Genomic DNA, 19088 nt, shown 5'->3' with positions numbered 1-19088 from the left:
TACAGTAGAAGCACAATGGAAAAGTGCAATTGTCAGACCTTGGTATTACATTTTAACTTTATAATCCATTTTAAAAGTCAGCTAACAGTATATTCTGTTAAAGCATTTTCTTCCCTCCCTTCTAAAGATAATGGAAATTAACAGGTTTCTAAGCATTAAATATGTTACAATCAAATTCTCAGCCAGTTTTTCATTTCGGTGTTTTCACTGAAGAGAACAGATTTATCTGCTGCGTGTTTAAGCACATCAGAAGCACTTTGTCTTCACTGTGCTGAGGCCCTTAGGACACAAAGCTATTTTCTAGGCCAAGCAAAGATCATGAGACAGGTTCTTCTGTTTGATTGTTTTGGAGTTTGTTGTTTTGTTTTTACCAGTCAGGTTTAAAGTGGGTTCTCTGAAACACAGGTAACAGCTACCTGGATCAGGAGTACTACACTACAACTACTCGCACTTTCTGTTCCACTTTCAGACAGGGCTACGCTGCATTAGAAGACACAGAGACAAAAACAGAAATGAAAGAAAACTTGGTACCAAACTCAAAAGTGACAATTACTGTTTCAGGTACATCTCAACATGGGCAGGCAGCAGACTATTATGGCTTATCCTGTAGATAAATACATAACTAATAAATGTTTAATAAATTCCTAAACTAGTTTAGTTCTACCAGCCTTATTTCACCTTTTCAAGCTGCCTAGGCTATATAAGGCTTCATCATACGCACAGAAAAAGCTTTCAGCTGCATTATTACAGCTATCCAGCCTCCTAAGATATTCATTACTTGATTCATTAGAAGAGTAAAGAAGTTAAAATACAGAGGTGAGGAAGGTACAACAGGGATACATTGTACAATGGAGGTAGGGGACAGCGTGCCCAAACACAGCAATCATTTTTAGATCACACAGTTGATGTCTCCACCCTTTTATAATAACTAAGGTGAATATAAACCAGATTTTAACACAGACTTTGAAAACTGAAGTTGGAAAACCTGCAAGCAGCTTCTGTTTTTTTCCCTCCGGGGTCCTTGTGAGAGGACCAGCATTTTCTTCAGTAATCTTACTGATAATGTTTTAAAGCTAACATTTTGGTTTGGTTTTCAGTGACAAGTGCCTTCCCCTCAAGTCCATTTTCCATAATGGACTAAGAGTTACTCTATAAAATATCCAGTCTTTGATCTCCAGCCAAACAAACTACTACTATAGCTAACAATGTTAGTGCATAATAAGCACTGAACATTATTTAAAAGCTCCTAAAATTTTTAAAAGCTGCAAAAACAGTTTGAAAAAGATATAGTCTACTGTTTGGGCTTTCCTCTCTACTTCTGACCTATGGAAATTCAAAATTGGGCTGATAGCTGCCACATTGCAAATCAAGCTCTTACAGACACATGCCTGAGGAGAACGGATGCTCTTTGCATGGAGTTAAGAGTTGAAATGCAGCCATGTTATATGAAAGACAGACAGAACACACTAAATCAGGATCCAACTGTTCTGAAGACTGTACAAAGACTCAAGCAAAAGCTCTACTGCTACTGGTAACAGACCCCAACGTAGGTGACAAACACCTTATGTCCAACACAACCTTATGCCTTTCCAAGGAGGGGAAAAGATCATCACACGCTTCAGTTCCAAGACAGTGGTGGGATTAGTCTTCACAACCAAAATCCTAAAAAAAGTCTCGCCTTTAAATAGTAAGCTAAATACAGCTGTAGACTTACACCTTACAAATGCAGCGGGAAACAACTGCAACTCCTCCCCGTTCCAGTGCTCTGCCTTTTTCCATCTATTTATTATCCACGTATGACAAAGGCAAATATGTGCAGTATTAAATGAGGCTAACAGCATCAAATCTGTCTTCTGGCATAATTTCACAGAGGTCAACAGTTATCTAAGCAGGGACCCATCCTGTACAAATGAAGTCAGCATATCAAGTGAGCTCAGCAACCATAATGAAGCCATAGCTCTGTATCAGCCTCCTGTAAATAACTCTGTCCATTCATGCAGGTGTTTAAACAACTGATGCAGAAATCTGCCTACAGCATCACTTCACAGGAAAACCCCTCGGGCAAACTCAGATTAGAAGAAATATGTGGATAGCCTCAGAATATATGCAGTGATTCCATACAATTCTACTTCATGTCCTGTTACTCATCATCTTAGCGTGCAACAGGACAAGCTTGCTTTCCTGCAAACCAGACCAGCAAGAATCTGGGTCTCCTTAAAACTTGCACAAAGGAAAACTGATGTGGAATAACATAATCATTAACCAATATTAAACACGTATCTGAAGCACTCCAGAAACTTAAAAAAAAAAAAACCAAAACCAAAAATAAACCAACCATATCTTCATGGCAGGTTTATGTTCACTGCATAAGGCTAGACAGATATTCCATGGAAACAGAAGTAGTACTAGTACAGTAAATCATAATTACATCTCATGAAGGGTGGGGGGGAACTAGATGAGCACACATTAACTTTTTCCAATCAGGTGAAGACATAAAAGCTGCAAAGCCCCTCCACGTAACATTTTCATTTATTTACTGCCAATCAAATTTTACCATGTAGGTCACAATACAGGAAGCAATTAAAATAATCGATCCATCTCCTTTTTTTTCCCCTCCTAGCAGCAGCTTTTTGTTCTGCTTTTGTCTGTAGAGCAAATATATCTTAAATCAGATTGGTACCCAGAAAGTTGGCAGAGGTGGGGAGGGAGAACATTTAAGCACATGTATGCACACGCACAAGTGTGCAGGTAAATGGAGTTGTGGTGTAATCCCTCCAACTTCAAAGATAAAAATACTCCCTGCGATGACACATAGCACACAATGATCGGAGGGAACACGTAGAAGAGAATGCCAATAAGCTCCTATTGCCGCAACTACACCGACTGCATTTCTGAGCAGGCCAAGTTTCTGCACGTTGCGAGTACCTCATTTATGGGCAGTTCTGCAACACTCTGCCCCACCACAGAAAGGGACTGGTTCAGTCATTTCTAGAAAAGCCTCTTCTAGAAGAGGCTGAAGCCCACTGTACACAAAGCAACCAGAGCAAAAACCTGCAAGGTAAAAACATGACTTTCTTTTCTGGGGAGAAGCATTAAACATCCATAACCCTGCTACAGATTTAAGGACGCATGTATGTCAAAGGGATCCTCGGACTCCTGTCCGAAAGGGTGTGCTGCCCAGCAACAACAAAAAGAATAGTTGGAAGAGCAACAATCTACAGTAAAAACTTTGTTCATATGTAAAGAAAAAGTCTCATGTATGACCCGAGATGATCTTTGTAGCTAGGGACGGTGGTGGAAGGCAGGGAAGAAAAGCAGACACCCTTCCTGAAGTGAGTTAAAGGAATTAAGAGAGATTGTGCAAGAATCCACGGAGGAGCAAATCCATTTCAAAACCAATGGTATGACAATGAATTGAAAAAAGGATGGCAGCTCAAAGCTGAAGCTAATTGTAGCATTAACATTTCATTGCATCTATTTCCATTCTTCATTTTTACTTCCTCTTTGAATATGCTACCAAAAAACATACCGGGACCCTGTCCAGTTCCCGGTGGCACCTGCTGGCTTTCAGACAGCTGACATAGCACGTGACATGCAGGTCTGTTAAGACACAGAACTTGCCCAGATATCCTTTCAAACCCGGTATGTTGTACATGGAGGCAGAGCAAAGAGGATGCCAATAGCTCCATGCAGGCTTCTACCTGCACCGCTAGTGCATTGTCTGGAAAGTCACAGGCACAAAGAGCACCACAATCAATGCTGCATCCCCAAATGCCATCCTAAATGCTTAAATACAGCAGAGAACAACTGGAGTCATGTGTTCTGCCCATTGCATGGGAAACTTAGCCAGCAGCTCCCACTGACAGCCACAGATGCAGTTCTCCGTATCTCCAAGTACAAGACCAAAGAAGTCCCATCAGTCCTTCTGTGGAGTCACTTTTATGTTCTTCTGACTGACTAGCTTAGAAACAAAATGTCTGTCTCCCCCCCGCCCCAGGCAGATCACAGCCTTGTGCAAACCCACTGCGTCTCTGGCAAGCAGGAGATGAAGCACAAAGAGGAAGGAATGGATGCACAGGGTACTTAAGTGACCCTGTTACACAACAAATCACTGCAGCACTCAGCACAGAGCCACCAACTTGAAAGATAAATGCAAGAGAAAAAGGACAAGCTATAGGTGGTTTGAATACAGATGAAGAAGAGAAAAAGTCTCATGTCTGCTCATGGCCTCTGCTATAAACTCAGCAGGGCAAGTCACTTGCAGCAGGATTTCTTCAACAGTAGCTAGTGATGACCCACAGCTGATCACAGAGTCAGACTGCAGCTCAAGCCTGTAACCTGGTTTCCCCAAATTGAAACAAAGGTGCTACAGCCACGTGACTCTGGTGTAGTGTAACCTCATAATACAAGTTCCCATCTGTCAAAAACATTCTGGAGGATTAACTTTGGTACCAGACAGCTTCATGACTTATCAGGCATTCTCTGCCTACAGTCAGAGCAGAAACATAAAGCTAGTATAAGCACTGTGTCATGTGCTTCAGCTGGTTTGATGGAAATGTGATGGTGTACCCCACCTGACCCAAACAGATGCTATGCTGCAGGGTGACAACACACAAATTCATGATGTCCACGACCGACCAGTTTTCAGAAGTGCTATGTTTGTTGTCCATCTCTCTCCGCAGTCCTTAGCAATGAGACAAGGAGAAGACTTGATCACGTCTTTGCTCTGTCATCTATTTTTACTGGTCTCTTTCCCCGAAGAGCCAACACTGTCCAGTGGGTGCCCAGACCTATCAGAATTGGATCCCAACCTCCTTTGCAACCTCTGCAGAGTACACCAGTATCAGCCTTATGATAAAAAAAAAAATAAGTACTGCAATTTACTAACAAAGTCCTTGGCTAATTTCTTTTTTAAATCTGGAATATAGCTGCAGTAAAATTGTTACTTGTAATGAAAACAGAACGCTAATAGTGCATTTGTATTAGAAAGGAAGTTATATGCTAACATTTTTTTTCCAGCTCTATGTACGTTAAGACTCAGTTTCTATCGTTTACTCCCTCCAACTGTTCAAAATTCATTGCTTCATCCTGAAATATCCAGGTTATCAGTCTGCAGGGAATTCATACTTCATAAGGCCTCTTCCTAAGGACAATGTACCAAGGCTACCAGGTCTACTTCAAAGACATAGGAGTAAAAAGGCCATTAAAGAACATCCTTTCCTGGCTACAGGATTGGACTTCACTCCAATCTCATAATTGCCATTGATTTGCTGGATGACATTGACTGTATTTTCTCTTTCTCCTGTCCTTTACCTGTCTCATTCACTTGAAGTTCTGACTGAAGGGTTTCTTACAGAGCTGAGTCCAGTAGCCCCAAGGCTTGCCTGGATCCTGTCAATGTTGGAGAAAAAAAATAATTACCTAGTCTTGTGCAGAATGACTGCTACCACAGCCACAGCATTACTGGATTCCCATTCCTGGTTTAGCTTGGAAGAGTTGAGAGGGTACACCACAAGGAAGCCCTGATAACTCACTGAGGTCAGCAAAATATGGTGCCCTGCTGACCCCACCTGGCATCAAGGTCATACATGTGAGCTGGAGATGATAAAGCTGCTTTTTTAATGTTCACAAAGACAACATGTCACCTACAGGCTGTTCATTATAATGGAATTCACTCTTTGAGGAGCTGTGATGCCACAACCTCAGCAGAAGAGGAAAGGAATTAGCCGAGGAAGTGCACCAACTGTAAGCAGAAGGGGCAACATGCAGAAGAGCTAGAGAAGCTGAGTACAGACAGCTGGGCAACAGCAAGCTTGCCACCGACTGTCACAAAACAAGCCTGCAATCCTCAGAGCAGGCCTGCTGGCCTGAGAAACCTTCTGTACCCTAGCAGCAAGCACAGAACAGTATGGCATAAGGATGCTTGGGCAACATTAACTCCTTTGACATGCCATTCCCAAAACTGATTTGAGTCAAGCTGGCCTTTGCCTTAATGATATACAAGGTAGAAAACACAGCAAAGCTGCACTAACAGACATTCTCTGCTGTGCAGGTCAAGAAAGCCAAGAAACAAGCTAAAATCCTCATAACCTTCTGGGAAGAGCCAACTGTACAAGCTGGTCCCATTAGACAGCTCTTGGAAAATATCTTATTAATTCTCATTCTCCTGTCTCAGAGCCAAAACTCATCTTCATGCCCTTCTACTGTCAAGGCATGTCAAGTATCATGCATGTGCCTGAAGAGGCAAAAGGCCTTCCTTTTAGTGAGTCATGCTGAGAGAAGTTTCCAAAGTCATCACCTTAGGCTTGAAAAAGCAACAAAGGAAAATAAAATACTTTGAACTCTTGTTTCTTACTCATTAGAGGGGCAATTAAAAAAAAGAAGTAGAAAACAAAAACAAAAAACCCTCATCACATTCACAGTCATTCGGCAGTACAGGTTCTAACACAATGTTTATAAAAATGCTGTCTCCATAAAATGGAAAAGAATTACCTTGGAACAGCAGGAAAACAAAAGCATGAGCATCAAGAAATTGAAAGGGAAGATGTTCCAGGGAATAATTTTTCTTCTTCCTGTAATGCTATCAGCAGTTTAAGCCAGGCTATCCTCCAGAAAATAAAACTGCTTTCCATGTTTTAAAACATGCAGAAAAGCACAAAGTATGGGGCAACCCCAGCTTTACTGTAACACCAAGGGCCTAGTTCTCATACAGAGAGATGGCCTCACTGCACCAAGTGTCATGAAATGAGTATGAAGATCTATCTGCACTCTGAAAGCTTTTTTTTTTTTTGAGCAGCTTAATGTTCTCATTCTTGGTAACACAAGCATCCTGCCAGCTTCTGCTCTATAAAAAGTGTGCTTATGCAGAGTAATTCAAGTGACAAATCTATTTCTGTATCTCTAGACAGGCAGATATCCATTCACATATGACAACACTTTCCACCTGTATATGCCCTCTGGTTCATTATACTGACTATTACCAGGGCTCTTGGGACAGAGTTTGGGTTTAGCTCACATTTTCATATCCACATTAGAGAAGCTTAAGCTCTTGACCTTTCTTAGTAATTAGGTCTAAGTTATATTGATAAGACCATAAAATCTGAGCTGGAAGGCTCTCCTTAGCTTCCCTCAGTTCAGGTTACCATCGCACAGGTATCAAAAGCAGGATTGGAACTTGGAAAGACAAAATCTGACTCGGATAAAAACAGCAGCCCTCTAGACATAGTTGTGCACACTCAAAACACACTGAGCCTACTGTGTTACTGCAACTACTTAACTCTCTTGTTTCTCCACTCATTCAACTGTTCAGCAAACACGCTCTGGGGAGGGAACAGAAGCAAATGAACTTTGAAACTTATCCGTTCTTTGAAAGGGAGCCCATATTCCTATATCTAAGGGAAGGAAAACAAACCTTAAAGAATTTCATTCCCACTGAAGAACAGTTCCGTAAAAGACATTTGCCCAATATGTTTGTGATGTACTTTGGAAGCAGCCAGCCAGCACACAAGGTGTAATAAAGACAAAAAGGAGTGAAACCAAGAGTTTGCTGTTTTTGTTATGGTTTTCTTTCTTCTCTGCAAAAAATTACTGGAAAATTTTGAGTAACAAAGACAGCCAACAACTCAAGGTGCAAGCAAAGTGGATTCGGATAAGTCAATGCACACCCGACAGCCACAATGCACTCAGAAAAGCTCACTGATACTGCATAAATTCATTGCCTTGCTTAAAATTGATCCATACCTATCAATAAGCAGCTATGCATGATGCCTGTGCGTCATCCGCTCATATTAATAGCTGTTCTTTCCTGTACATTTCTTACCACAGTCTATCCAATTTGCTTTGGTTTTGCTCTCCTCCTGACCCCCAAGTTCTTTTGTTTTCTCTTGGTTTTTAATTTTCTTTACTCTTTTGCAGTAGGGGAGAATATCTTCTAATTTGTTCATTTTTAGGCTAAGAGGTTGTTTTGGTTTTTCAAGGCAGGGAAAGGCAGAGGACAGCTGACTTCGAGCATGGCAATTTTAAAATGTTTCTACAAAACAGTCCTGTTTCTCAGTAATAACCTTAAAATAAACCCCTCCAGCCAGGAAAAACGTGAATCTTGAAGCACAGCAACATAATGCAGCAATGAGCACATGCAGGTTTTCACATAATCTGTACAAGCCCCAAATATAGACAAGTGAAAAACTGTACCTCAGTCCCTAATCAAAGCCCTTAAAAAGATGCCTAAGCACTTAAGCACCCTTGAAGTCCTAACAAAGGTCACTACTTGCTTTCTCCGATCATCAGCAGAGTCCTGCTCTGTCCTGCAGCTCAGCCAAATCTCATTGGTAGCAACTTAACGGGATGCAGAAGATGCCTGAGTTATGCAGCATTTACCAGAATCAAAAGCTGTTCTCTATAAGTTTTTCCTACTCTGGTGATGGTAGTAACTGCTCTCAGGACTCCTGCCCTTTATGTCAACTGTCTAAGCTCTGATTTCAAGACCAAGGTCAAAGAGTTTATCTACATTTACACCAGAGACAGCTGTGAAGTTGTATTGGGCTTACGTGGCAAGGTTTTGGTAGCGGGGGGCTACAGAGAGCTAATCCACATCCTGTTGGTCACACACTATCAAGCTCCCAAGTCTTGAGGGAACCGTATCATCTGCACAGCAAAGGCATGGAAGTCTTGACATCTGCCTACAGAGGCTTTTGTGAAAGCACACAGTACAGATTAAAAAAAGAAGAAAGTTTTAGAAGTCTAAAAGCACTTCAACATGGGAAGAGATAAACGTAGCAGTACGGAATTCCAGTGCCAGCACTGCAGTGCTGCGAGACGCGTGACCCACAGATAAAACAGCTCTAAGGAGTTTCAGGTCATTCGCTTTATCTAATCATTCCCATTCTGGAGGCATCAAGATATTCAAGCCTTCTCTTCAAATCTATTCACTTCTAAATTTCACTATTTATGTTTCATTCTGTAATTTATATTTCACTATGTAATTTATTTATTAAAAGCAGCAGTAGAACATAGAAAGCTGTTCATTTCCCAGGTTTGTACTTCCCCAGTGTTGGATGCAGTGGCTTTCAGGAATGTTTTACACATGGAAGTAAAGGCTTGTCCAAAAGTGGAAACTGCTATTTCCCTCAGCCACAGAGCCAACGCTGACATGCCAGCTTTAAGGTGTTCACCTAAAGCACAGCGTGCTGCCCATGGAAAATGGAAGTACACAGAAATGCACCTCCCACGAGGGGGGAAAAAAAAAGGCAGTGGTTGCACTAACACTTTCAACTTAAATTCAAAAGACCACAAGCACGTCCCTAACCGACACCATGCTAGTGTTAGTTGATCTGGATTAAGTATCTCCTGATGAATAACGTAAAGTTGAAGGAACTTCTGGCTGAAGAAAAGCCTAAAAGGACTTGCAGGGATTGCTGGTTTTTTTGCCAGACTAAAAAGCTTTCCATTTTAGCCACAAGATTTTGCTGGGAAGGAAGGGAGAATGCTATATAAATATAAAATTGTAAAGACTTCACAAGTACTCCGAAGGAAACAGCAGTTCCCTGGAGAAGAACTGCCGCTAGCCTGGCTGGAAATCAGTAAAAGTACTGGCCCCACAAAGAAAACTCATGCTTCCAGTGACCTTGGATTTTGATGCAGAAGGTGAAGGGAGGGCAGAGGGAAGTGTCACGAATCTCCAGGCATAAATTCTGGCTACGAGAAAAGCCCTCAGGAGCATCAGTTTTACTGTATTGCACTAGGAAAGCATCTAGATTTAGAAGCAGCTTAAGCATAGCCACAGTCAGCAGCGCAAGTCTGTGTAAGCTCACTGCAGCAGTTCTTCACATCTACTTCTATATGCTGGCTGGACTGCATTGCATCGCCCTAATACATTAGCCTTATTGAGTCTGCTTCCTTCTCTGCCAACAGATTAGCATCAGCCACCTTAACAGGACTCTATTAATGTTTCTTGATTGCATTAGACACCGGCACTGCCTGGATTCACTGATTTGATTTACTGTGTCAACTGCTGCATATTTTATTTCATTATTTTTTTTCAGAGAATGAAAAGACCAGCCCTACTTCAAAATACAGGCTAACTCCTCAGTAATGACACTTGATGTTTCAATGTCAGCGAACTTTCTCTTCATCAGTTTTGTTGACTGATTCTTAGCAGCCAGATTTCAGCAATTTTTGCAAGCACAGTAGCAATTTACATTTCATTTCAGTTGTTCAGTATCACAGTTTCTGAGGATAGAAGTGGAAACCATGTAAAAATGCAATGCCTTTAACAGAAACCCACTACATCGCTAATTCACCAGTCACAATAGTTGAAGTAGAAGCACACGCAGTAGTTCCCATGGACTGTTGGGGCAACAAAACAGACTGACAGTAGGATACAAGAGGAACACTTCCTAGTGGCACAAGGAGAGTTCACAGAAATGCACAGGTGCTCATCTTCTAGGAGAAGCAGAGGCCAGGTTTCCTATCTAAACTGATTTTGCATCGTACTGCAGGTTGCTTCACCCGCCTGTTACAGAGGGAGCTGCCAGAGGGCCTGCCCTGAGTGCACAGCCACATTAAAAGCAGGGGAGAAGACAAAAGCAGAGCCATCTTGCCGCACCATGCACAGATGATTAATCCTCTAGTTAGGCTAGTGTTAATTTTAATTACTTGTAATTAAGATTACAATCAGTAATTTTCTTCTGTAAAAAAGTCTCACTTTTTCTCTTCAACAAAGAACAGCTGGAATTCCATTGGTACTTCGCTGCATCTGTGATCTGGTGACATGAGATGAACTGATGTGATGCATGAGTAAAAATGCAACTTCAAAAAGCCCTCTCGACTCACCCTGCACTAAATCACTTCACATTTTAATTTTTCTATGGCTGACGCTATCACATATCTGCATGAAGACAACTCTTGCAGGACCTACAGAAAACAGTTTTCCACCTCATGGATATATCAGATCTGGGTTTATGATTCATCATACACCCCAACCTCACAGTAGCTCTCATTATATAAATTTCTAATTAAAAGCAAAGTTGCTTCCGAATGTTGTTGAAAAAGAATCAGTTAAAGTAAGATTTTTAGGTTTATAATATGCTCATTAGCCAATTTACCCACATTAGAGACTGATTTCCTTAGCACTAAGATCTATATATGAGGATCACAACTGACATCTATCTCCTGTAAAGCAGTAGCTTCCATAGGGGCGAGAGCAGCAGATACAATTAGTTGCATCCTCTTGTGATAGGCATTAAAATGGCCAACCAAACCCACGCATGAATGAGCGCCTAAGCGCATCCCTGAAGAATGCTCAGCTGCTCTGACCCTCATTTACAGAAAAAAAAAATCCTCTTCCCAGGAAAATCCAGGATCTTACTTGACTAAGAATTGCTACAGAAATAGTTCCACGTCCTATTACGCGACGCTCGCACTTCTGTTTGAGGACAAGAGACTCTCTACCTGTCATCCAAATTTAGGTGCGAGGCAAATATCATCCTTTACGTTTAGTGACTGAACATAGTTCCAGCAACCTGCAGAAGAAACAGCTCCCACTTGTGCATCAGCACTTCTAATGCTATCCATCCACAGAAGAAAAGACCCACTATGATCGTGCAACCTCTGATACGTTCCACAAATAGACCTAAGGAGCAGGACACCCACGGGAAAGGCCAGTTCCACTTTCACCCACAAACACCAGCAGAGCTCATTTTCTCACAGTACCATGAGCAAATTATCCTGCTGAAATCAACAGTAGTTGAAGAATGTATATACGAGAAGGATCGGGTCTGGTTTCCCCCTGGTCAGGAGGCACAAACCCAAATTCTTTCCAAAGGCAATTTTTATTTATTTCTTTTAAGAAACACAGCAAACTGGCAGTGTTATAACAATTAAGCAGTGCATGAGTGCACTTCATGTCATGTGATCTGAGGGTGTTTCTAGAGGAGAGAGAGAGAAAAAACAAGAGGAATTAGGGTGACCCAACTGGTTTGTAGCCAACATTCTCAGAACTAAGGAAATGGAAGCAGAAACACAGACATGAAGTGAAATAAGGCCTAAAGAGGCTCTGAAAAGCACTTTAAAAGAAACAAAGGTCTTCCTCTGAAAATTGAATAGCTAATGCTGCTGATTCCTGATTTTAAAATTATATAGGAGAATGGTTAAGTTAAAAGGCCCGTGCTCAAAACCCACTCATCCTATAAGTCCCAAGCATACTAAGACAGAACAGCTCACCGTCACTCAATAATTCCACACACTCTGCTCCCAGTACCAAAAATGCCGTTTAAATATTACTTGTTATGCAAAGATCATATTTAAAATGCCTATCAAGTCAAGAGAAACAAAAGGCATCTACTTGTTCCATTCCAGGAACTGGCATTACCTCTGACTTAGAATAAACCAATACTGCACACAGTAGGCTGCAGTTCTTCAGGTGCAATACATGTGGTGATGAAATGTGTGCAAAGCACAGTAATACCTTCTGGAAAATGGAAGGAAGGTTTTTCTGTGGAAATTATGTCCTCCGGTGGACAGAACACTTTACCAAGATACAGGGATCTGCCATTGGATCTAATGAGTTGAAAAGTCATTTTACAAATGCACCAGGAAGTAAGCCTATCCCTGCTGTGAAACCACAGACGTGTTACCTTTCTTCGCAGGTTCTGCCTTCTCCTCAGCTTGAGTTAGCTCTTACAAACAGTGACTGTGGCTGAAAAAGAAAACCATGACTCGAGTCGTCACTGTTTACAGCAGAACTTCACCAGCAGGATGAGCACAAACGCTTTTGGAATGAAATAGCAATGAATTTATACCTGAAGCTTATTTGTGAGAGGGTAGAGTAGCAGAACAGTAGGCACAGTCCAGAAGCATCAGTTTAAGAATCACTCCAGCATCCCCTAAAGGCCCTCTTCTCCTTAATGACACAGGGGTCAATAGTCCCCTTGTCAGACAAACAGGATAGATGGAAAGGAAAGCAGACTGATCTGAATGCCAGTCGTACCAGCCCTCAGGTGCACTGGCAGTGCCACTCTGTACCAGGCTGGTCCAACAGACCATCCCGGCTCAGGTGGGCTTGTACCAGACCTTCCAGCAAGATGTGTTCAAGCAGCCTGGGATAAGAACAGCAGTTTTCATTGGCTGTGATTACACCAGCGGGCTCTCCTGTAAAACTAATTCACGTCACTGTCATAATATTACAGATTTCAAGCTCTGCAGCACGCCCAGCAGTTTGCTACGTCTTTTGCTTGGTAATAAGCATTTGCCAATCAAGCTTAGACGTAAGCACATGCCACAGACAGGCAACCATAAAAAAAGTGCTCCTGAATACTTCTACCACACCAACCTAGCTAGCAAAGACAAAACAGCACGCAATGTTCTCATAGCTACTGAAAACTCAGCAGCAAAATATTGAAGACAGAATTAATCTCAATAAAAAAAAAGATAATAAAAAATAGACTCTGCTGCACAGATTAAAACATTTCTACTTGTCAAAACTTGTTTTAGAACTGTGCCCATTTTTAATTCAGGGAAGGGTTTCCTAATAAAATTTTAAAAGTACAAATCATTTGTCCATTTGGAAAGAGGTGCTGGGTAGAAGGAATGACCTTTGCTGTTACCATTGACTGCTGTTGCACAATAATACTTCTTTCTGTTCTGCTGGGTTCAGATGCTTCCTGCCTACCCATTAAGTGATTTAACTGAGCTACCCACCCGGTGTTACCTAGTGACTATGCAGTTAAGACTTACTGGAGGCCAAAATTACCCACTGTTATTTTCTAGTTATGTTTTATTTCTTCTTTGGCAAACGTAAAACTGAAGATGTACATTAAAAAGATGTGAATTTAACTACTCGAGGCACTCCTCAGACTCAGGAGCTCAGGTAAGACAGAGGGAGATGCTGATTCTCCCTCCAGTTATTCCAGGGTGAAAACTAAAGTACGCTCAGAGTAAGCCCTCACCTGTGCACAGATCACCAGAAAAGGACCATATATGTTGTTATTGTTAGCAGGGCCACACAAAATTAGTCTAAAGTCACACAATGAATCTGTAGCAGAGGCTGGAACTGAAATAAAATCAGTTGAAATTGAAATGAAATGTGGAAGTGGTTGGGAGCAGTGGGAGGCCTACAGAAGTGTGAAGCCAAAGGGAAAGAGGAAGAGGCCAGAGGAAGAAAAATAAAAGTGGGAGGTGAGTGGGAGGTTGGGGAGAGAGAGCACAAAAGGCCAAGGGGGATAGGGAAGAAAAAAGTGGAAGACCAAGGGGGACAGCGCTTAGAGGGGAAAGTGAGAGGCCAGACAGGTGGAGGAGAGGAGGAGGAAAATAAAAAAAAAAGAAAACCTGATGGGAGAGATAGAGAGTGAGAGGAAGCAGGAGGGGTGGGCTGAGGGGAGACAGCAGGAGGCCAAAGCCCGAGGGGGAGAGCACTGCAGAAGGCCAACAGGACAGGAGTGGCCAGAGTGGGAGCAGGTGGCTGGCTGGCAGGGCAGGTGGAAGGGGAACAGGAGGCCAAGACAGAGAGTGTGCAAGGCGGGAGGAAGATGGGGAGCCAGACTGAGGAAGGGGGAGCCCCAAAGGGGAGAGGGGGAGGAAGAAAAAAAAAAAAAGAATAGCAGGCCAAGGGGGTGGGGAAGGAAAACAGGGAGCTAGAGAGGGCAGGCAAATAAAGGAGTGGGAGGCCAACGGAGGCAGGGAGAGGCATCCAGCCAACCAAACTGGTGGCTGCTTGTACGGGATGTGATCCCATTTCCTTCTTCCCACCTGGGAGGGCAGTCACCTGAGCCTGTAAAGACTGTAAAACCAGCAGAAAACAAATGTTCTAAAAATTTAAGATAACAAAGAGTTTTCCACCTGTTGGTTCCCAGAACTAGGCTTCAGAAGACCTGAGGAAGCTTGGGAGCTGGCATGGGAAAGAGGTGGAAGTACACAAGATTTCTCTTACTGTTGGCAGCGAGCCACCAGCTCGTCAAACCATACCTTCCATTCATGAGCCTGCAGCACCCTAACTACAGGCTGAGTCCTGCCCTGCTGAAATCTGTATACGCTTACAGTCTTGCGAATTGCAGACTTAAAAGCATTACTGGCACTTCAGGAAGAGGACAGAAGAGGACGAATTAAAAGGGAAAGAAGTGGGAGCTTTGAGGACAAGTGCTAGGAGAGAGTTCCTGGTTAAGAGGCAGCAAGATGAAAGGCAAGAAGTCAGGAGCACATAAGTGGAAGCAAAGGAGAAGAAAGGTAATCCTGAAAGGGCAAAAAAGTAAGCAGTGTCTTAGAGTGAACAAAGTCACAAAGTTTATCAGGGAAGCTGTAGCCCAGAGAAGAGATGTTACAGTACTCCCTCCGAGAGCAGTCCCAAGCTGACAGTGTACTGAGACAAGATTTTTAAGAGGCGGGAAAAGGGTTGACAGGTGCAAAGGAAAAATTGAGAGGTGAAGGGAAGCATTAAGGGAAGACTAAATTAGTCAGTTTGGAAGGAAAGCAGCTTGGGATGGGGAGCTGAGAGAAGCAGCACCTTGAAGACAGCAAGATTGAGCAGACACCAGGTAAGGCTAGAAAGGTGAAAGGGTCCGGAGCTCCCTTTATTCTCATTGTGGCTACATCAGTCCCTAAATAAAAATCAAACAGAGAGCAAAGAGCACAGCTGACAGAGCCAGAGACATAGTTGAAGTCCCCACAAAATGTAGATTCCTTTGTCAAGAAGTCAAGTGAAGGAGCTAACCGAAAGAACAGTCCAGACACCACTGTGCTCAGGAGTACCCAATACAACCAGCTACTCTCTCCCATTCCTCATTCAGTGTTTTTCATCTCACAGCAATTCAGCAACATCAAGTCTCTGGCTACCTACTCTGTACATCCTTCAACTGGCAGTTCTGCAGCAGATGGTAAGGACAGGCATATATTTGCTTATTGAGAACAGGAAGCAAATCAAGAAACTAAGCCATGCAGGCCTTCAAGCCCCTATTTTAAGGCATCAGTGACATTTCCAGTCTTGCACCTTATGGGATTACTGGTGAGATGGAGGAAGAAAGAGAGGAGGTTTATCATGGCTGTCCAGACTCCAGATCCTAGATCGAGCTTTCCTGTAAATGTGGTACATCTCTCAGAGCCATCTCTTGATGCTTCAGATGCTAACTTCCCCACATAGAAATTAACTTCACCCTCCCTCTCAGCAGTATCATCACCTCCTCCAAACTCCCCAAAACCAGAGAAGATATGAATATCCTCTAACCTTTTCCTGCAATCGCTGTAGGTGGACTGCCTGCATCACATCTCAAAGACTCTACTTTCACAATGCAGAGATTTTGGCTTTCTGAGGCGGATCTGGCATTTTTGAGTCACTGCTGCCTGTTAAAAGTGAAGTAGGAAAAGAAGAGCAGATACCACACCACCCCCACAGGGACGTGATCTGCAGTTGCCACTACGTGGTTTTGCACCCTACAATCCTGCAAATGTCCAAGTATTTCTGCCCAGGGACTACTCCAAGCGCTGAAGATCTGGAGTCTATTAGGTGAGATCTGGCTACTTAAACGAGTCAAGTCGACCGCCTCTAAAAGCCCTCCATAGGCACATGTGTCATTCAGCAGTGATCAAGCAGCAGATTTCATGGCTACTAGAATAATGGTCTTTCTTTGTATTTGTGATACGGCTACAGCAGTGGCAGGGGCTGCAAGGCAGGGTACATACAAGCAAAACAGCCACGACATTTCCATATTTGTGCATATTCCAGCTCACTTTGACAACTCAGTTTAAAAAAGCAGCATATTTCCCCTGCTCTTAACCCAGGCATGTTCTGCCAGAGCTCCTCTATAAATGGTCTATTCTTGATTTTCTCTGTAATACGAAGTAATGACAACATTGTGAAGCTGGCATCAAAAGTCATATTTTGTCTACCAGAGTGAGTGGAATCACATCCAAGAGAAGTACCATCCTTTAAAAATCCTGTGCAAAGTCGGGTTTGAACAAGCAAGCTATGTTTGCAGGCTACATTACCCAGGTACCACCAAAAGCGAAAGCAACACTCCCTTATTTTCCTATCAAAGGACTGCAAACCAATGCCAAAGAAAAAACTAGTGAGACTTTTTCCCATTTGAATACTTCTTCATTTCCAAAGATAGAAAACATCCATTTAGTTCAATACTATATTTGCATCTTCTGAAATTACCGATGCTCACATGTTTCTGAGCACTATGTCTCCAGGCTACCACCAATCCACACCTATTTTGGGAGAATATTTTAAAAAAATAAACACCATTAGGGAAAAAATTGGGGGTTTAGCTTGAATATTACCATGCTACTGTAAAGCTCTGCCAAGGACCGGCACCAAACACCAGTCAAGTTTCAGTCACAGCTAGGCCTTCCTTCACCTTCAAAAGCAAGGGGCTCTGTGTGCAACCTAGAAGAAAACCACTTCTGCAACAGCAAGAGGCTTCTCACCTGTTCTGCTCGCTGGCACCCGTCATTCACGCACGCAGAGCACATGCCACCTGCTGCAGGGCTGCTGCTGCCACCAGGCACGGGGCATCAGGGCTTTGCTGCTGAGTGTCCCCAGGCCCTCTGGCCCCAGCCCCAGCCCACCGGCCCCCAAACTGCTGAGTCTGGAGGACGCATGAGGAAAAGACGTGTGAAGGCACAAGAGAGACAGCATCTGCCTCTTCCTTCGAGCAACTCCCACCCAACAAGCGCACCTGTACTGTATTAGGAGCCCAGGGCTGCTGCGCCCCAGCCTGGTTCTCCCGAACAGGCGGCAGCGAGCACCGGCTCCACAAGGCGGCAGCCACAGAGCTCCTCCAGAGCGGGGAGAGACCTGCGAGCAGAGAGCGGGAGGAGCCGGACTGCGGCGGCCGGGGCGGGCACCCGCGGTGCCCCCGTAGCCCCGCACGGCGACCCCCGGGCACCGGCCGACGTGGGGACGGACGGCGGAGCGGACCCCGCTTGGAAAAGACGAGGAAGGCGAACGCACCTGCGTCTCCTTCGCAAAAGTTGGTATTTACCGTTGCGGCGGGCCGGCGGACAGGGAGCCGGGACTGCCCGGGAGGCCGCCGGAGCCTCGCCTCCCGCCGTCCCGCGCTCCCCTCAGGGCGGCCCCGCGCTCCCCTCCCGCCGTCCCGCGCTCCCCTCAGGGCGGCCCCGGCACTCACCTGGGCGCGGAGCTTTCGCCATCTCAGCGCTCCCCGCTCGCAGCCAAGCCGTCACTCGGCCGCGTCAGGTAGTCGCCCGCGGGGCCCTCCCGGCACCCCGCGCTCCGCCACCCCATCTGCTCCCGGCGGAGGGCCCGCACCGCCCACTCGCCTGCGGCGCTGAAAGAGGCGGCCGGGAGGCGCCGCGCAACCCGCCCGCCGCGGCGCAGCCGCCGTCGTTAAAGGCGCAGCGAGCGGCTCTGCCGGAGAGCCGGGGCCGGCCCGTGTGGGGCTGCGGCTGCTCGTACGGGGGCTAGAGAAGCGGCTGGCGAGGGCCGAGCAGCCCTCCGGTCCGGTCTGGGGCGGGGAGGGGCGGGGCACAGCAGCGGGCTCCCCCCGCCCTCCCGCAGGGCTCGGCGCCCCGGTGCGGGCAGGGCCCCCCGCCGGTGCGAGGCACAGGCCGAGACCGCCCACTCCCGCCGGCGGCGGGGCCCGGAGTAGAGGCTCTCCGGGGCCGTGTCCCTCTCGCCCTGCCCGGTAGCCCCCCCACGAGTCGGTCGGGGCTCCCGTGCCGTCGGGGTGGTCAGAGGAGGAAAGGGAACGGGGTCTGTGACCCCGCTGCGCCCCGCACCGCGCTCGGGTCCCGTCCCCAGCAGCCCCGGGCGCGCGTTACCACTGCGCCGGCCTGGCGGGGGGCCCGCCGGGGGCCCGCGGGTCAGTCGCTGCTGCAGCGCGACCGCCGCGAACCGCTCCTGCCAGTGGTTGCTCTGGACTTGAAGGGCAAAAATCCTTTGGGTGCTGGGAGGTCCTGTGTCAAGGCAGCGGCTGAACTGCTGCAACGCGCTGCCTTTTAACTCGCCGTCGGCAAGCAGCTTGCAGTCTGCCGAGAGAGCTGAACTAGGGAACTCCGAGGGCAAGACTTCCCTCTGTCACTAGAGGCATTTTTCGAACACCATCAGGAAAAAAAAGTAGAGCAGCAGCTTCTCCAGA

General features: G+C 45.1%; 1 protein-coding gene across 4 annotated transcripts in view; it reads right to left on the bottom strand.

The window, feature by feature from the left end:
* PITPNM3 (PITPNM family member 3) overlaps nt 1-18457 on the bottom strand; it is a 142141-nt gene extending 123684 nt beyond the window's left edge. For all 4 annotated transcript variants that reach the window (XM_075112992.1, XM_075112994.1, XM_075112993.1 and 1 more), the window contains exon 1: nt 18120-18457. In XM_075112992.1, the coding sequence (XP_074969093.1) occupies nt 18120-18141 (22 nt within the window). In that variant the 5' untranslated portion in view covers nt 18142-18457. The remainder of the gene's footprint in view (nt 1-18119) is intronic.
* Between the last annotated feature and the right edge of the window lie 631 nt (nt 18458-19088).

This window comes from Phalacrocorax aristotelis, chromosome 18 (genome assembly GCF_949628215.1).
Source record: "Phalacrocorax aristotelis chromosome 18, bGulAri2.1, whole genome shotgun sequence".
Classification (NCBI taxonomy): Eukaryota; Metazoa; Chordata; class Aves; order Suliformes; family Phalacrocoracidae; genus Phalacrocorax; species Phalacrocorax aristotelis.
The sequence above is the reverse complement of the archived record's forward strand: the minus strand, read 5'-3'. Positions and strand labels throughout refer to the sequence as shown.